At 36.7% G+C, this 19,223-nt stretch overlaps 1 protein-coding gene across 1 annotated transcript in view; it reads right to left on the reverse strand.

Annotated features, from left to right (window-relative positions):
- LOC113239777 (sister chromatid cohesion protein PDS5 homolog B) overlaps positions 1–19,155 on the reverse strand; it is a 46,600-nt gene extending 27,445 nt beyond the window's left edge. Inside the window, exons 1-4 of the mRNA XM_026476889.1 lie at positions 18,948–19,155; positions 11,686–11,775; positions 10,798–10,992; positions 6,174–6,364 (exon numbers count right to left, since the gene is read on the reverse strand). Of these exons, the coding sequence (XP_026332674.1) occupies positions 6,174–6,364; positions 10,798–10,992; positions 11,686–11,766 (467 nt within the window). The 5' untranslated portion in view covers positions 11,767–11,775; positions 18,948–19,155. The remainder of the gene's footprint in view (positions 1–6,173; positions 6,365–10,797; positions 10,993–11,685; positions 11,776–18,947) is intronic.
- Positions 19,156–19,223: the final 68 nt, after the last annotated feature.

Raw genomic sequence — 19,223 nt, forward strand, 5'->3', positions numbered from 1 at the left:
GCGCCACAGACGCGCTGCTGCCGCGCCACAGACGCGCTGCTGCCGCGCCACAGTCGCGCCACTCAAACGCTTCTATAAGCATCTAATTAGAAGGCGACCATAAGATCTTTAAATTTAAAGTGTTGTTAACTTACAAAGCCATGCCCAGAAGTGGCTAAAGTCGGGCTGTGGATGATAATGACCTTACAAACTGGATTGGTCAAATTTAATTATTGAATTGTTAAAGGTCACATTTAATATTAACATTACACAATATCATACATATTTACTATATTAAATCAAAGTTAATATGATAAGAGGAAGCATTCAAGTAAATGTTGATTTTTTGAGTTCAACATATGATTATCACACAAAGTATGATTAGAAACCTTATGTTACACATACACAAAGCAAATTAAAGCGCAGGCCACACCGCCAACGAAGCTAAGCTAACTTAGATTAGTCCACATAGCCGGCAACTAATCATACTTCGCTTCACGCCGCGAAATAAACTAACCGAGCTAACTAAACTAACCCAACGATCTCGCTAAGCTATATAATATATGTCGTCCTTCTGCCGCCCTTCAACCCCACGTATCCATAGTGTAGCACGTCACTGCTTACTACGTATTTTCTTAGCTTAGCTTTGCCTGCAACTACATGAGCTAAGCAAAGTCTAGCTTCGTTGGCGTTGTGGCCTGCGCTTATATATTGACTCATTTGAATCTATTTATAAATAATTACAAAATGGCGTAATTTTTTTTAGGCAATAAAAGTAGATCTATTTTCAAATAGATAATATCTGTATCCCAAAAACCTTACGCACTATCTATTCGTGTGCATTATCGTTATCTTTACTGAGTGTGGATTACGAACACCGATGGAGACTCTTAGGGATATGTACTGATGGAATGCACTCCGTTTCAAAGCAACTGCCCTAGTATTTATGTGGTCTGTGCAACTGCCTATTCGCAGAAAGGTTGCCGTTTAATAGCAGTCGGTGCAACTTGAAGTGCACATTGTCTTTAAAAGTTCAATCAAATCAAGTTATGCGGATGAGGACAAGAGTTTGAAGCAACACACTCGGACCAACTGCCGCATTCTTGTGCAGCTAGTCCAACTGCAGCCGTGTCAGAATGCTGGACTGCGTTTATAGTGCAATCGAGCTGACGTTTGGCAGCTGTTTTGCTTCGGTCTCCATACACCCTATGCCAGAGTTCAAAGTGGCAATTATCACTAACACGATAATAATCTTGACAAACAAACCTTGACAATTATCTGATGGTGATATTTACAAAATTAATTTTGGAACCACAAAATGCTACCGCAATATGTATCCCAATGTGTCAAATGACAATCTGATAAACGTCACAAAGCAAATCGGTTTTCCCAAATATTTTTCTTCGCATTTATTTAGTTTTCGCAGTGTTTGTCGTTTTCAGTCATAATTCATAAATTAAAGAGACAACTATGAATCAGCACGGATAATTATCAGAAATTTATCTGACAATTAACATGAAAATTATCAAAGAAAATAATGATGATAATTTCGAACCCTACCCTATGCTACAATACGTATTGTAGGTTTACGACCTACCACCATATGTTCCTAGCCAACGCCAATGGGTTCATGGGGGCAACAAACAATATGAAATGTAATGAAATGGTAATGAAGTGAAAGCGATACCGCATACCGAGACGCCTTTGCGTCCCGCACAACCTTTGGATTCGGGTCACACAATTGTGGAAATATGAAAAATGGGAAAATAGTTTCTTTTTTCAAGAAAACAATTGGCATACAATTGATATTGACATTCTGTTTATGATTTTAAATATTCTGCGCGTCATGTGTAAAATTATACTTCATTGTAATAATCATGTATAATACAATGTATAAATTAATAATCATTGTATTAATTCTTTCTTTCGTAAATTAATCTTTCTTCTGTGGTATACTAAAGTATATTTCTAACAAGTGCAATAGCAAGAGGCAGGAAATAGACTTGTGTCTAAATTGAATGTTTGCGTAATTACGATACAATTAAAAGCATTTCGAGTTTCATTCTTATTTCCCAGACAATTAAGAACTTTGTTTTATTTTATTTATTTTATGAACTTGGAATCAAGTCATTCAGCCGCATTATTAAAGTTAATAAACTTAGAAATGTCAAATTAAGATATGAGTATGAAAGTTGAAACCCTGATTTTACTTAATTTTTACTTTATATAATTATATTCAGGCAGACCTATATTGCCCGACACAAGGTAATATCATAGTAAAGTAAAAGAAGTATAGTTAACTCCGTACAAAGTAACAGCGCAGCTTGTATGTGTGCGCGACTGCCGCGCGCCATGTACGGACGCATACATTCGCGTAAATAATAAAGGCGTGTTTAGACAACCAGTGTTATGCAACGCAAGTGTATCGAGAGATCATGCGAATGTGTGCGTCCACGGCACGCACATGTACAACCTGCGTTACCACGTTTGTAAGGAGTTACCATGTGTCGTATAATTAATTCTATGGTAATAATGTCAAGAAGAAATTACACCTGACGCAATCAGGAAACGAATGTTCCACCTTCCTGTAATGTCAGACAGGAAGGTAGAACATTCGTTTGTCGTGTGTCCGTTGCCGACGTCATGTGTATGTGTGACACATGTATGTTGTCTTCAAGTACATTCCTCGCACTGGTATTTAACTACAGGGACATAATAAGTTGATAATACGATATACAGTTAGTTATACATATTTGTTGTTTTGGTGTGTGGTGTATAGTTTCAGTTTTTTTCGTTTGCTGTTTTATATATTGAAATTACTCGATATGCAAATCTCGCGTATTTGTCTACACGAATTATAGAACCCTCTCCTTGGAGGAGACCCGTGCCCAGTAATGGGGCGAATAATGGGGTTGATAGTGATGATGATATACGAATGATTATGACGTACATCTTTCTTCTTCTTTTTAACAGACTTCAAAAAAAAGGCGGAGGTTCTCACTTCGACTGTATGTTTTTTTTTGTATGTATGTTACGCGATAACTCCGGTATTTGTGAACCGATTTTCATGATTATTTTTTTTTTTTTGTTGGAAAGAGGGTACCTCCATAGTGGTCCCATTTAATTAAATTTTATTAAATTTGAAGAAAATTATCCACATCTAAAGACGGCTTTTCACGCATGAAGATTCATTTTTATAAATAGCGCCTAAATTTTATTATAAGGAGCAATTATTTTAATGGTTGATTTTGCTATTCTCCAATACAAGGCGTTTTTCTCTCTCAATATACTTTGAGTAGAGAGAACCGATTTTTATTATATGCATTGGTATACAATAAATATCAGTGACTGATTTAAGTGAATCTTTAATACTTCCATTTAATTTTGGAAATAAATGAAAGTAATAATATTATCAATAATAATATTATTATCATACGTTTGTTTGCTTAAAACATGGTATAACAGGAGATGTAACAAGAGACAGTGTTAGTATAAACATGTTTCGCATATATTAAATAGCAGGCAAATATCTGATTATGCAATGTCAATTGACTACTATTGGCCGAGCGCCTTTGATTTGTGCAGAAAAATCGACACTTCTCCGAAGTGAGACAAGTAGTCACGAGCGACTGCAAGTTGTGACAAGCCACGTCAAACGAGCTCGATACACGTTAGCGCTCACCTTCACTCGGTCAGCTAGGCGAGTGACACTGAATGATGGCAAGGCAAGGCAAGGCAAATAGGCTGTCTATACGTTGGTATTGGCCTTCACCCGGCTACGTTGGACCAACATGATCGTTGTATTGCTGGTTTTATAAAACAAGAATTTTTAGTAGTTAGAGTTGTCAGTGGCGAAAAAATAGGAAACGAGTGGATAATTTTGTTTTCAGGAACTTAGAATGCCTAGTAAATGAGTCTTGTTTAATCTAAATTAAATATAAAATTATTTACCAATAAACCTAATGATGGAATTGCATTATCATGTAATCTAGTTACATTCAAAGTTATGTTAAAATTTGATTCTTCAAAATGAAGTGAATTACTGAAGATGGTCTTTAATTCAATGTTTATATTCGGCACTCTCATACGACGTAAGATTTCTAACCTTCTTTTTTCTTTTTTGATTTGTAGGTAAACTTGAAATAGTAAAAATATTAATAATAAAATAATAAAAACCTCGTAGTGAATTATTTTAATAACAGAATATCGATAATATGTATGCTTCTTAGAACAACACTATCTCAAAATAATCGTTGACAACAATCATCAAAATATACAAACAAACAGGCAATCTGTAGAAACCAAAGCAAGATTTGGCAAGATTTATGAATAAACTACTTAAATATGTCTAATTACATGAGATATTTGGGCTTTTGTGTGATATACAGACCGAAAAATAGCACAATGCTACATTCGGTCGATCTTCGCTTTTTCGAATATCACATCCCGTAATCTTCAGCGACGAATTTTTATTAATACTTAATTGTTCTCACTGGCAATACTTTTGTCCATTTTATTACAATACATGCGAATAATTCAATAAAACACTTGGAAAAACATTTGTTTTGACATTTGATGTACTTCCCTTTGACAACCGTATCATGTACCTCATGTACTGCGAAATGGGCACGGTTGGCATTTAAGACACGTTACGTATTTTCGATTCCCGTGTTTGACACAGACCAATTTAATGCTGTCTCTTTTGGCTTAAGACGGCACGCAATAGTTAAACAAAGACAATAACTTGTTATGTTTTCAATGTCGAAATGCATCATATATGTACATATAACGTCTGATTTATATATGTCAACATAACATGTCCTTAAGTTTCCTTAGTCTAAGAATATTACTTATGCACGGTCGGTGCCTTTTAGCAGCAATTTCTTTTGATAGTTTAGTGTCGACTGCGTAGTTCATCTAATGTGCCAATAGATGGCACCTTGAAATAGAGAAGAAAATCGTGAACAAATTTTAATGATTTTTTTTTTATTGGAAAGAGGGTACCTCAGTATTGGTCCCATTTAAATGTGAAAAAATATTCTCCCTCTAAGGGTGGAAAACTAGGGGATGAATCCGGTTTCACGCACTTTCCCGTAACCGATTACAATAAAACTTGGCAAACAGATGTAATTCCACGAACTTTTGAGGTCAGTTTTTTTTTATAAAAAAGTTGTGTATGGTTAGATACAGCCGGAAAAAGAAGCAAGGGCGTGACGTGTTAATGTATGTACATAATAGTATGTAAACACATTGTATTAGATTTAGTTAGCACCACCTAAAACCTTGATTAACCAAGCGATGTTATTCAAATGTAAACGAAAGGATTGTTGCTAATCAACTGGAAATTCGTGGCATATCGCAACGAGAGAAAAGCGTGACGATAGGTTTTTATGTTTATGTATTAATTGAATATTTTGTATTAGTACGTCATCATCGAGTATATAACCAGAAATAGAGACGAAATAAGGCCATCCATCCCTGGCAACTCATCAGGCAAATGGGCCTTATATCACTTTTGAATATCAACTCTTGTTTACGCTTAAATCACAAATTACAAAACTGAAATAGTACAGCGTCAACAACAGACCTATGTGTACGTCTTCGTATATTCCAAAAATATTCTGTATTTATTGTCATAAAGATAATATCGCGATAATATCGTTCTATTCGGTGGTGTGGGAAAAACATGTTCTATTCGATGGTGTGGGAAAAACATCTAATTATAAAACTAACAGAATCACATTTCATCTGTAATTAAATATCAAATATCTAATTTTGAAATTTTCGTCCATTATAGTAAAGCTCAAGTTAAACTGGTCGATCAAAAGTGAAACAATTGACGACACCCGTCATTGTTTCGAATTCGGGCTGGCCAATCGGAGCGCAGTTGTCACAGTACTAATTTAGCAGAATAATTTTCAAACAAATTAAATGACATTTCGTCGTATATGTGTGTATATGTATATATATATATATAATATATATATATTCTCATATGTACACATATTTTATTGACAATGAAAAGTCAGGTGAAGGCATACAATAAACAAAATTTCCAGGCATGTATGTATATATCAGATTGTTTACGCATTTTCGCGATTTGCAAAAATTTCGAGCACTGACCGTTACCTAACAATGATGTTTTGATGCTGACGTATAAATAAACATTTATTCGTCTTATATTGTAGACTTACTTGACAATCTTGAACATTAGCGAGAAGAGAGCGCAGAAGATCTCCTGGCAGTCCTCCAGCTCGAAGCACATGTTGAAAGACTTGACATAGGCAAGATTTTCTAGCAGGTAAAAGTAGCGCTTGAACGCTGGGTCCTTAGGATCGCGGAGCCCTTGCAGCTGGTTTATGAGGAACAGGAAGATTGTCTTCACCTGAAATAATATATCAATTAATTATGTACTCAGAATTTGCAGGCACATGGGTTTTGTCAAAGTTATGCGTCAGGGCTGACAGAGTCTGAAAAGGTTGTAAACCGCCAATAGGGAGCAATAAAATAGATTTACTCGATCCAAATATATTTATTGTATAAGGTAAATGGGCAAAAAGAAAGGTTGTAACAAAAAAGTTGTAAAAAACACAGGTACAGTATCAAAAACACTGCCTACTTAAATGCTACAAAAGGTCTGAGACAGTAAAACTTACCCCGAAAGGGCCGTATTTTTTACAAATATTACTGAATTTTAATGGTATTAAATATAGAATGGCGACGGAACGAAACAAAGTGATAATGACGAGGCACAGGAATTAGAGAACGATTCAAAATTTATGGGATGACGATGAAGGAGGTCGCAGCGTCACAAGTCTAAGGTGCCAATAATTTCACCAGCACCCTAACCCTTCTAAACCGGAACGCAGTAATGTTGACATTACTGCTTGGCGACGCCGGACGAACTCTTTAACAATGAGCTCTACTGCTACTTCAATAGTTAAGATCCAGAAGATCGATATGAAATCCAATATATCTATTATATTGGCGATTGTACTGTATATTAAGATGTGCGCTATTGTGGAAACCCTTTGGCAAATTAAATGCATGTCGGTAAAGAATGCAATATCGAAACAAACTGAACCACATAGCGAAAAAAAAGCGACTGCAAAAATTTGTAAAAGAAAGAAAAGCGAAAAGTATGACAAAACTTCATAAAAGGAATGTAAAAAAAACTATAATTACATAGGAGGCTGCGTCACAGCTGGTCGCCCTACAAAGTAAAATGAAGTTAAGAAGTTAACTTTGCAGCACTAGAACTCCTTGTGAAAGAGTCGTCCAGGGAAGAACTACCGCCAAGCAGTAATGTGAGCTAATGCTCACTAATCTGCTCAATAATCTGCGTTCCAGCTATGAAAGGTCAACTTATGTGTCAGGATGACGGGCGCAGTGGTAGTGCCCTTCAGATCTTTGCGATTTAAAGCTCTGAGTGGCACTGCAAATGTTATTTTTTTGAAAGTGAAAAGAGGTATTAATTCACATTATGATAGGAGCTTAGGCGTGGCGACAAAAATAGGACGTGAAGTTGAGAATCGAACTTTAAAATTTTTTTTTTTGTCGTAACTACGTGATATACAGATATAGACGTATAGACCATAGACAATATATCCAACAGAGTAATTAAATTGGCAAATTATGATTACCAGGGGGTCTACTCTCGATGTCCGTCCGACATCCGTCCGAAACAATTACTGTCAAATAAGTAATATTCGACAAAATTAAAAGACAAGTATCAAGTATGAAGCTTCATTCGCATCACGCGTCTTTTCATTTGGTCAAGTATTGCTTATTTGGCAGTAATTGTTTCGGACGGATGTCGGACGGAGATCGAGAGCAGACCCCCAGAACTGAGAACAGACCGACATTATATTATAACTAAAATCTGAGAGAAGTAAAAATGTGAAATGTACATAAATAAAAATTGTGTACCGTGGCAACTAACGCAAACAAGCACGCATTGAATCACAATTGATTTCTCACATATGCTAATTGCGTAAACAAACCAATTGAACACCGGCACGGGGGCTTTATTATGTCGCTTAACATTCGATGCGAAAAATGCACGTGGCGTTGACGACAAAGATTATTTTTTAGCATACCTCATAGCCAAATGTCATATATGGAATTTTTGACGTAACATGATCGTAACTGGGTAAGAAATCTCGGATAAACGTCGTGTGTACCTGTTTTACAAAAAAATATTTTATCTATTTGTTAAAGAAAAGCCACAGCCTATTAGAATTAAAATATACATACTATAAGACTTTTTTTTATAGTATCAGTAGAGTTCCTAGTAAAAGAGTTCGTCCAGAAAACCACTTCAAGCAGTAATGCGAATATTACTGCGCTCCAGTTTTGAAGGGTAAGGGTCCTCATGAAATTAAAAGCAGTAAGCTAGTAGGCCTTACACGCTACTGTAAAGGAAAAATGGTGAGATTACAGGCGCATTGGACTTGTCAAGTCAACTTATGTCTCAGGGTGACGGGCGCAGTGGCAGTGCCCCTCAGATCTTTACTATTTAAGCTCTGAGGACACTGCAACTATTACGGAGAGGCGTGTAACGAACCATCAGCCGCACGACTTGTTCGGCCCTTCACTTCAAAGTCAAAGTTAATTAATAATTTATTCCATAGGTAAAATTTTTCACTTCAAAACGTCATTTTTTAAGCTACTGCTCGTTCACTACGCTGACATCCCTGAGAAGAACGAGCAAGAAACTCTAGGGATTGCTCTTTTCAAATAAACTTAAATGCTATGGAATAAATACCCTTTGAATCATAATTGCGTGGAATCTAGACTCTTGATGCCTTTCCGTACTTCTTTATCTAAAACATACTCTTCAATTTTGTAATATGACTTTTCAATTAAAATACTGCTAATTTTTAAACTAAGGAAATGATAATCTTAATATATTCTCCGGAATCTTATTGTAAAAACGTATACAGTTCCCCATAAAAGAATCGTTTACCTTAGTTAAACGAAATCGTGGTACCATGAGTTTGGACTTAGTTCTTAAGTTAGGTTAATATTATGGACATCTTCTTTCTTAATGAAATTATGTATATTTTTACGTGCTTACAAAATATTTCAGTAAATGTACAGTGATGCAATAGTCATGATACCAGTCTCCTTAAACTTGTCTCTGAGAGAAATCCGAGAACCTAAATGGTACACTAAACGAATCGCTCGTTTTTGCAACATAAATATGGTTTGTATATCTGCCGCTTTACCCCACATGAGAATCCCGTAGGTCATTATACTATGAAAGTAACTAAACTAGTCTAGCAGTAGCAACATCGGTAAGCTCACGTATTCTACGGACTGCGTATAGGTAACTTATTACAAAGTCGAAAACTTTTTTGTCCGAAATAACATTTGTTCGAATTTTCATTAGACCGAATACCGAATTATAACGAAATGTTGTTCTTTCAGGATATGTTGAATGTTTATCGCAAAGACACGATTAGGTTCGGTTAGGTTAGGTTAAGTTAGGTTTAAAAGAAAAACATTTTCCTCTCAAAATTATTTTCAAGGTTATGAAATTTCGACCACACTTTATTTCTGGAAGATGTCATTTCGGACTACTTATAGGTAATCCTGCGTATGCAGCAGAGCTTAATCTGCTGACTAAGGAAGATATATATGTGGAAATCATTGAAGTTTACTATATAAGGTCGGGAGTGACCTTATATAGTAAACTTCAAAAAGACACTTGATATTGTAAAAAAAAACATCGTGATGCAACCTGCGTGTCTGAAGAAATTACATAACCCTTGGGAAACGAGTGAAGTGGTCCAATCCATTAGGCCAGGGTGGCGGACTCAGAGGACTATCTTCCTACTTCAGACCCGTGTTGAGTGTGCAACTAATTAAAAATCCGACTTAACGTACGCAACTGCTACCTTGGTATTCAATGGGGGTTTTCAACAGGTTACCTAAGTAAACCAGAATGAGAAGTTGCAACGTCCAAAAATAAATGCGTTTGCAAGAAATTTAAAAAAAAAAGATTTTATTTCAAAAACATGAAAATAAATATGAAGGCAAATACTTCTCATTTTATTTATATTACGTAGGCCAGGCAAGACGAAATACATATATTTAATATTTGACCACATCGCACACGTTGCTCTGATGCCAAAGTAAGTAACTAACGCACTTGTGTTATGGAAATCGGAAACAACGACGGTACCACAAACACCCAGACCCGAGACAACATAGAAAAATTCGTTTCTACATTGACCCGGCCGGGGATCGAACCCGGGACCTCAGAGATGGCGGCACTATGAAAACCGGTGTGCAATCCACTCGATCACTGAGGTCGTCAAAATATGATTACAATATACTTGCACATTGAAAAGCACATCAACCTTAAACACAGTTTTAACACTTTGTACGCATGGTACCCCTACTAATTTTAAATCATGTTAATTGTGTGTCGATAGAGCGTCAATGGCAGGAATTACAACAACTAGTGCTTTCAAATGAAATGAAATGAAATGAAATGAAATGAAATGAAATTTTTATTTGCCTTAAATAGATTAGAGATATAGATTATATAGATATATATAGATTAGAGATTTCAAGAAAATTAGCTGAATTGGGGCCCAGGTCCCATGGTCATAACTGACTGACCTAAGTGACCGACTGACTGGTCATCCTGATTGAGTGACCGGTCAGCCTGACTGATTGGAAAAAACGAATAGCCGCTTATATTCATGTATTTTATAGCGATTTATATCCAAAAAACAATAAAATACTTTAATTTTCAATGTGTAGTAATCGTGAAAATTTAAGAACTCAGTAATATTATGTTCTTACTTGTTCCTGATCTTTATAAGGCGCCTCCGGAGCGTAGACCCTGAGCACGTCAGCGATGCAGCAGGCTATGAGCAGCTGGACATCGCGTGAGGAATGCGTCAGGAAGAATTCGTCAGCCAGGTGCAGCGCCAGTGGTATATACTGCTGGTACACTCCTTCATCCTGGCCCATACCCTGAAGGGTGTGGGCCAGCGCCTGGATAATGAAAGTGTAATGTAAATAATGTTTAATGGTGGTAGATAGGTACGTTCTTGTAGAATCCGCTTGGTTGCTTTGATGTTCCAGGTAGAAAGGAGTATTAACATAACGACATGTGGATCTTGGTGGTCCAAGTTTGTACTGCACTGGATGAGAAGGTCTTGGGTTCGATTACAGGTGGCACAAGTTGGAAAAACCAACTTTTCTAAATTGGTTTTGGTCTTTTTTTCATATGTAACAGCCCGTTACCTATATGACATGAAATAGAATTCACTCTGGAGCACTATCTGGACTTTACAACACAACACAACAATTTAAATCTAATTGTAGAAATAAATTGGTCCAACCAAGAATCGAACTAGAGACCTCCTCATACAGCATCCACAATTTGCAAATTGTTGAGCCACGAAGGTCATCGAGTATACACACATTACAATACATTGTGTGTATTGTAATAATATATTTCCTGTAGAGCCTTCATAATATTAAATGAAAACAATAAAGCCTAAAATACTAACAAAACCTTAAATCATCTGTTACTTATACTATGACAATTGAATTTTTAATGTTTGTAGGGGATTCCTTTTAAAGTTAACTCGTAATACATGCTCTTCCATTCCTATCCTTTACGATGTATGTGCAGTCTCTAATGTATTTACTAAATACCGATCAATACATCCTGAAACATACCTTAAGCCGCCGAACCAATTCATCTGGACCTAGGTCATCGGTGATGGGCCGGCAGCCTTGTGGGTACACGATTTCCGCCATGCTGCCAATCTGTGAAATTAATAATAGTATTTATTAAGAAAAGTGAGTGGTTTACAAAACACTTACAGAACATAATATTAGTATGACAGATGGTCGCTTTGTTTTTTCACTTCAGCTGATTGTGTCACTTTTTTTTATTATTATTTATTTATTTGAATCACGCGACTATGGCCCATATAATATATAACGTAAATACTAACATACATTAACTCACATTAGTAGCAGTGGAGCTCCTGGTGAAAGAGTTCGTCCAGGGAAGTACTGCCACCTTACCTATTCCTGCCGCCAGGCAGTAATGTCAGCATTACTGTGTTCCAGTTTTGAAGGGTAAGAGTGCTGGTGAAATTACAGGCACATGGGACTTGCCAACTTAAGTCTCAGGGTGACGAGCGTAGTGGTAGCGCCCCCCAAATTTTTTATTTTTAAAACTCTGGGTGGCACTGTATTGTACAGCTTACCATCAGGCGCACGATTTGTTCGTCCCGAGAAGTGTGACTACAGAGCAAGGGTCTTGAGTATTCAACAGCCCTGATAGCTGCCTACAGTGTCAAACGTAGAGAAGCTCTGCCATTGGACAGGAATGGCATCAGAATGCTCTCTAGAGTCTTAACAGGACACTGTGACTTAAACAAGCATATGTCAAATATTGGGCATAGAGAGTGTAGATTCTACCACGAGGCAGATGAAACTCCTGTTAATCTTCTCACCCAATGCTACCCCTGATGGGCGTACGAAGCTCTATACTGGGAAGACACATGGTACAACCAGAGGGGTGTAACGCGATTAGACGAAGTCCTCAATGAGCACATCAGTTGATCATTTAAAGTAGTATAGCCAATGGCCGTATAAGCAAGAGAGAAGACAGTTATTTAGTAAAGGCACTTTTAAACATCCCAGTGGAAGAGGAAAACCCCTGGCTACATAATCTAAAAATAAAATGGGATAAGGGCACAAAGAAAAAGTTATGGTTATGATGGTTTTGACCTATATAGTGTTTAGCACTAATTACATCTTGGAGCCAAGACCTCAAATGTTGAACTGTTGCATTTCTTTAGAACCAATTGATTATACCAACTGTAGCTGAGGCATATGTCTTTCTAGGCAGAAGTTTGATATGGCCATCAAAGGGCAATGATGACAAAAGAAATGCAAAAGTATGCAGGTTTCATTCATTAAACACAAAAAAAAAGTTTACCAAACAAAGTTCACCTTATTACATTTAGATTATTATTTCATTGTAGACAATTCTCTATTCTCCAAACACATTCAAGGGACATAAACTTTTGACAATTTACTTTAAGATTGTTCTATATGAAGGTAGAATATCTTCAAACTCATTAAGCATGTAATAACGTCTATGTAATTACATCACAAGTGCTTATATTTGTTAGTCTTTACTGTGTGACGTTTGTGGAATTGTAATTATTCTAACAATCCATTCCAGATGCACCAGTGCAAATACGCGTTAAGGTCCCACCAAAGCAGTTGCCGCGGAATCTTCTTGAGTCAACGAGATAAAGCCTTTTTTCTACTAAGACTAAGGATATAAAAAAGAAACTATTCTCCGGATTTAAATCGCGTTTGACATGACATGGACACGGTTGACAGTCAACCGTGACCATGGGACCTGTAAAGGGCCCGAAACGTCGGTTTGGTTGAAAAAACAAATATACGCGATTTAACCCTTTATAGGGTAGACTTGAAATTAGTACTACGATTGTAACCATCCGCCCCACCTGACAGTAAGGTCGATTTTACGAATACTGTTGTGTGAAACGTCACCCTTATGGTAATAACGCGTAGTCCTTGAACGGGCAGAGTTCACCAAATTTAACCACCAGCGTTATCTTAGTCACAAATGGCTGCAATGGCGCCAAATATTGGTGGTTACAAATGTGACTTCTGTGCATTTAGTCCATACGACGAGCAGAGTAAACGTGCCGCTGTGTATTTTAATTGTTTTTAAATGGATTATTACACTTTAAGGCCTTCAAGGTAAGTAATTTAGTTATTTATTAATATTACATTAATGTGATATACAATTTTTTTTAAATTAAATTACTCTTTGGGCTACAATTACATCTCAAATTTGTATGCCGAATTTCATCAATTTTAGGTTATGTTTTGAAGTGTCTCGTATTTTGTCTTTCATGGTGATAAAATTTAACTACCCGAGTACTTTATTAGTATTTTCTATTAGTAAAAATATTCTTCTTTTCGATAAATTCACACAATTAATCCTAATAATTTGGGCAAAGATAATTTTTCAAACCAAAATGTAGGTATTTTTAGCGTGCAGGTTTGATCAAGTTATCAGAGTAATGTGGGTAGCTAACAATTAGTATTTTTTTTTTGCTAATAAGTCAGAGTCGATGTTTTATGTCAAATTATGTTTGTTTTAGATGTCTAGAAAAATTTTGGACCTTGACAAAATGCCCTACGAAGAATACGAAGCCATTCTATGGGCGATTGATGAAGAACAAGCTGAGAATTCCGATGTTGGGGGCGATTCTGATCCAGAGGATCTCCTTCCTCTTAGTGTGTTGCCATCATCACAAAGAACGCGGAAATCTGTGATTAACTTACCAGAGTCTCCACATGTTTCTCAGTCATCTACAGTTCCGCCACCGCCTATTAGAACTTTGTCTGCTGATGAAGATGATATCCCGTTTTTGCATCAAGAAGCCGAACACTGTTTCGACTTACTACAAAATCCCTCCAGAGATATTCCAATGGATGATTCTCCCATACCTATATCTCCAATACCTTCGCCTGCTCCGTCATCAGTTCCTGTGGAGTGCGGTCAGCCTAGACGAAGCCGTGGCGTCCGAACTAGAGGTCCAAGGGTAAGAGGGAGAGTTCGTACTACCATTAGGGGGCAGCAGCGTTCAAGCTCGAGTAGACGAGGAGGTCACAGCGTTCGAGGTCAACAAGTAAATCAATCTGATCCGTATAAATTTCGTAAAATATTTCGAGAACCACCCGAGCATAAAAATCATAAATTTGGCACTTACAGTGGTATTAATGTAGAGATCGATTTATCTTCACCATTAAAAATTTTTATGTTATTTTTTACGAATCAGATGTTTCAGCATATAGTAGATCAAAGCAACCTGTACTCTGGAAACAAATTGAACCTTTATGTAAAGGAACTTCACGCATTTTTCGGTATATTAATTATTATGGGCTTCAACGTTCTTCCTTCTGTACGTCACTACTGGTCTACTGATCAAAACTTTTTTTGTGCTCGCATATCAGGCTTGATGACTGTCAAAAGATTTCTAAAGATCCTCCGATACTTACATCTGAATGACAACTCTACCATGAAAATCCGCGGCGATCCTGAGTATGACAGACTCCACAAAGTTCGGCCCCTATTGAACATGCTCTCTGAAAATTTCAAAAAAGTCTTTAGCCCATCTCGGTTTCTTAGTGTTGATGAAAGCATGATACCCTTCAAGGGTCGCTCAATGCTAAAGCAATATATGCCATTAAAACCGATCAAGCGCGGCTTCAAAGTCTGGGTCTTATGCTGTGCTGTAACCGGATACATGTGTTGCATGGAAATCTACGAGGGCAAAAAAGATAAACCATCATCAGAGGTTGGGTTGGGCGAAGAAGTGGTTATGAAACTGACGCAGACTTTTGTAGGTCTGGGATTTTGCGTTTATTTTGATCGATTTTTTAATTCGCTGTGCCTGTTGACGAAACTTTTGTCCAAACAAATCTTCGCTTGCGGAACATTACTGGCAACAAGAAAATACTTTCCCAAGGAACAATTGCGCGACGACAAAGATCTTGCTACAGGTGACTTTGATAGTGTGATGGATGGCTCCGTTTCTATAACAAAATGGAAAGATAGAGGAAAGAAATGCGTCTTGATGGCATCAAATATGCATAATCCTGCTGCTATTACATCCGTTTTGCGAACTAATCGAGAAGGAAGAAAAGAACAAGTGAAATGCCCCAAATCAATAGCTGATTACAATATATACATGGGAGGTGTCGATCGTTTCGATCAATTAATGGCATCTTACACCGTATCATGGAAAAGTCGTCGTTGGTGGCTAAAAATATTTTATTATTTGCTTGACTGTGCTGTTGTGAACTCCTATATTGTTTACCGGGAGGTAGCTAAAGACGTTCTTCCTCATGCTAAAAGGCTTTCTCATTTGTCTTTTCGAAGTAAGTTAGCTGATGAGCTGATATCTGACTACATGAGTAGAAAACGACAATCTGGAATTACAAACAAACCCAAGTTTGTTGCTGATCAACCTCATTTCCCCGAGAGAGCAACTTGTAAACGCTGTGGATACTGCAGTACAAAAGAAAAACCGGTCCGTAGTAGAATAGGATGCAATATTTGTGAGGTGTCCCTTTGTTTAGGATGTTTCAAAGATTTTCATTTGAATGGTTGTAAGAAGATGTGCCATCAATAAGAATTTTATTTAAATTTATAAACTACATTTTGAAGGGCTTGGTCCCCAGATGATTGATGATTATGTACGCAGGATTATTTTTTATTTAATAAGTACATTTTGATAAGTTTACTCTGTTTGTTCTTCTTTAGACTGATTACTTTGAAACTATGTCTGTTAATTACTGTGTAAGACTGTTTATTATCTGATAATAAAGAATTTATGTAATTTAGTTTAGATCTCAAGAATGCTGTCTAAGACTGATTGTTATTGTAGGCATGACAAATTGTTACTATTGCATTAAAATTTAAATTTTTATTAATAAATACCAGTTCAAGACTGTTAATGAGTATTTTAAAATAAACATTTTTGATATTTCTTATAAGAACCTGTTTTTCTTTTTCGTTTGTCCACAATTACTGTCACTGACCCTAAACAGTCATGGTTACAAATATAACCACCGGCTTATTACCTAAATGGTCTTGGTTACATATGTAACCACCCTGTACAGACAAAACCAGGATACTTGACTAGTTAATATTTCATTTTTCAGGGTTCCATTTTAAACCCATTTAGTGTTGAGATACCAAAAGTTGTTAATTTCTATTCAAAAAATTCTGCCCTATAAAGGGTTAAATCCGGAAAAATAGTTTCATTTCCTATGTGTAACAATCGCGAAAACCTCAGAACTCGATAGACATAAAAATGGTTTTAGTCATCAGTCGCGTAGTCTACACCAGAGCAATGTCATTGACGTCTTTTACATGATTCTTACCATGGACATAGAACATTTTCTGATTGGCTTAAGCAGATTCCACATCAACTGGTTGGATGGAAACCCTACTAACTCCTAAAGTAACCTACTCCTCATATGGCAATAAATTTTGATACCACAATGAATTGCACTGGTAACACAAGAATAAGAATTCAAGTCTGGGCAGGTCTTATATATATATCTATATATATAATCTTAACAGGGCATTTGGTTTGAACAAACACATGTCAAATATTGGCCAGAGAGAAAATAGAGAATGTTGATTCTGCCATGAGTCAGATAAAACTCATGTGCATCTCCTCACCCAGTGGTGCCCTCTAATGGGCGTATGAAGTTCCATACTGGGTAGGCACAGGCCACACCCAGAGGACATAAAGACATACAGAGCCAGAAAAGTCCTTCAGTTCTTTAATGCTGTTGGCCTTTGCTCCGTAATGTAATTAGTGGTGATCACAATAGATCAGTTAATGTTCATAGTGATGAGCAGCTATGCATATACATCAACTATAGGCCAAAATATCTTAGTACCAGGATCGCACCCAAACCATTAATTTATTATCACAGAAAATTCCTGGAGAAGCTCTGATAGCACAATTAGGACTCTGCCGCACACATGTCAAATAGGCGCAACAACATTCAAGTTACAAAAAAACCAGTCTGTAACAACTTACCATAACACCATCTGCATTATATGCTCTTGTTGAAATTGTGATTGTTCTAACTACATCCTTTGTGTGACCCGATTAGCACAACAACTAGATTCCTACTTAAATCAGGGTCTCTACAGTATTTGATGCTTCGATATAGGCTTTGATCAGAATTATCAATGATCAAAAACTATATAAACACAAAAGAGATCAAACTTGGAAAACTAGCATTGTGTTATCTGGGTATAAAATTAAATTTTATACCCAGATAATTTTCCATAATATAATGCACAGATCGGTGGCAGAAATAGGTATGATGGCAGTATTACCCTGGTCAAATTCTTTCAAAAGGAGCTCTACTGCTACTAAGTTAATTAACAAGCAACCTGTTTGTATGGTCCTACTACTCGGCATGGGGGCCTTCCTTAACAAGTGCATATCATGTCATTATTTATCACAATGCTTAGGCTGTGTGCATATTTGAGAATCCTACAGCCTATGAAAATATATGAAGTCCTGATCTAATTAGACTACTCTTGAACAATTTTGGTACAGTAAGACGCAACTTCAGTGGTCCAACTGTTTATACTACGGGTACTGGATGAGGAGGTCTTGGGTTCAATTCCCATTAGGACCAATTTGGGAAATGACCTCTTCAAAAATGGTTTTGGTCTGGGTGTACTGGGAGGTGCCACAGAGTGCATTGTGTTGCTCATAGTAAATGGAATTCCCTAGTTTGAGTTCAGGCCATTGATGTAGTTGTCAGGCACATTATCATTACTAAATATAATATAGTAAAATAGGTACCTTGGTTTGAAAAATGTATTTGCACAGTGTACTTTTAGTAAGCCATCTTAGCATTTTTCAATGCAAATCATTGCAGCATCAAAACTAAGAAGAAATCATCACAACTAGCCAGTATGAACTCAGCCTAACCATTGTTATCATATAAACACTAACCTACTCTACAACTTCCTGAGCAGTATGCATATACCTAGTCCAAACAAAATACGTACAAGCATTTACGGACTATAGGTGTTTTTGTTACGCGAAAACAACATTATTTACACAGCCAAATCATCACCAGGATATACAGACCAGGAATACACAGAAAATATTGTTAAAACACTTATTTGCATCACGATTCGACACACAATCATGCCTCACTCGGGCAAGCGCAATCCTATAATGGATCATTCATTTTTTACAACCAAGCAAACATCATAACACTTTCGAGGTTAATCCACGTCCGGCATGCTAGATCTAACTAAAATACACCAAATCCACATACCATCAGGATATAATTATGGTGTTATTGCCGATAATCATCAAAATACTCACAAGAACTCATAGACGTGGTCCTGCGTTCCCGATGTTTACAAACCACCACAGCACTCGAACTTACGGGAAACGATCACAGAAACAACATAATAGTACCGTCAAAACATTACTGGAAATCAAACCACGATTATAAATGAATGTCCTATTGATCTAAATACATAGAAATTTTTTGTAATAAGTTTTCATTAAATCTGTGTGGACGCCAAACTGCGGGAAAAACTACTGTGAAGTTAGCCTCAATTCTGATTGCAAACCAAGGTCACTTAAGTTGTCTAC

The sequence above is a fragment of the Hyposmocoma kahamanoa genome, unplaced genomic scaffold (genome assembly GCF_003589595.1).
Source record: "Hyposmocoma kahamanoa isolate Upper Pololo Valley unplaced genomic scaffold, ASM358959v1 116, whole genome shotgun sequence".
In the NCBI taxonomy this organism is placed as follows: domain Eukaryota; kingdom Metazoa; phylum Arthropoda; class Insecta; order Lepidoptera; family Cosmopterigidae; genus Hyposmocoma; species Hyposmocoma kahamanoa.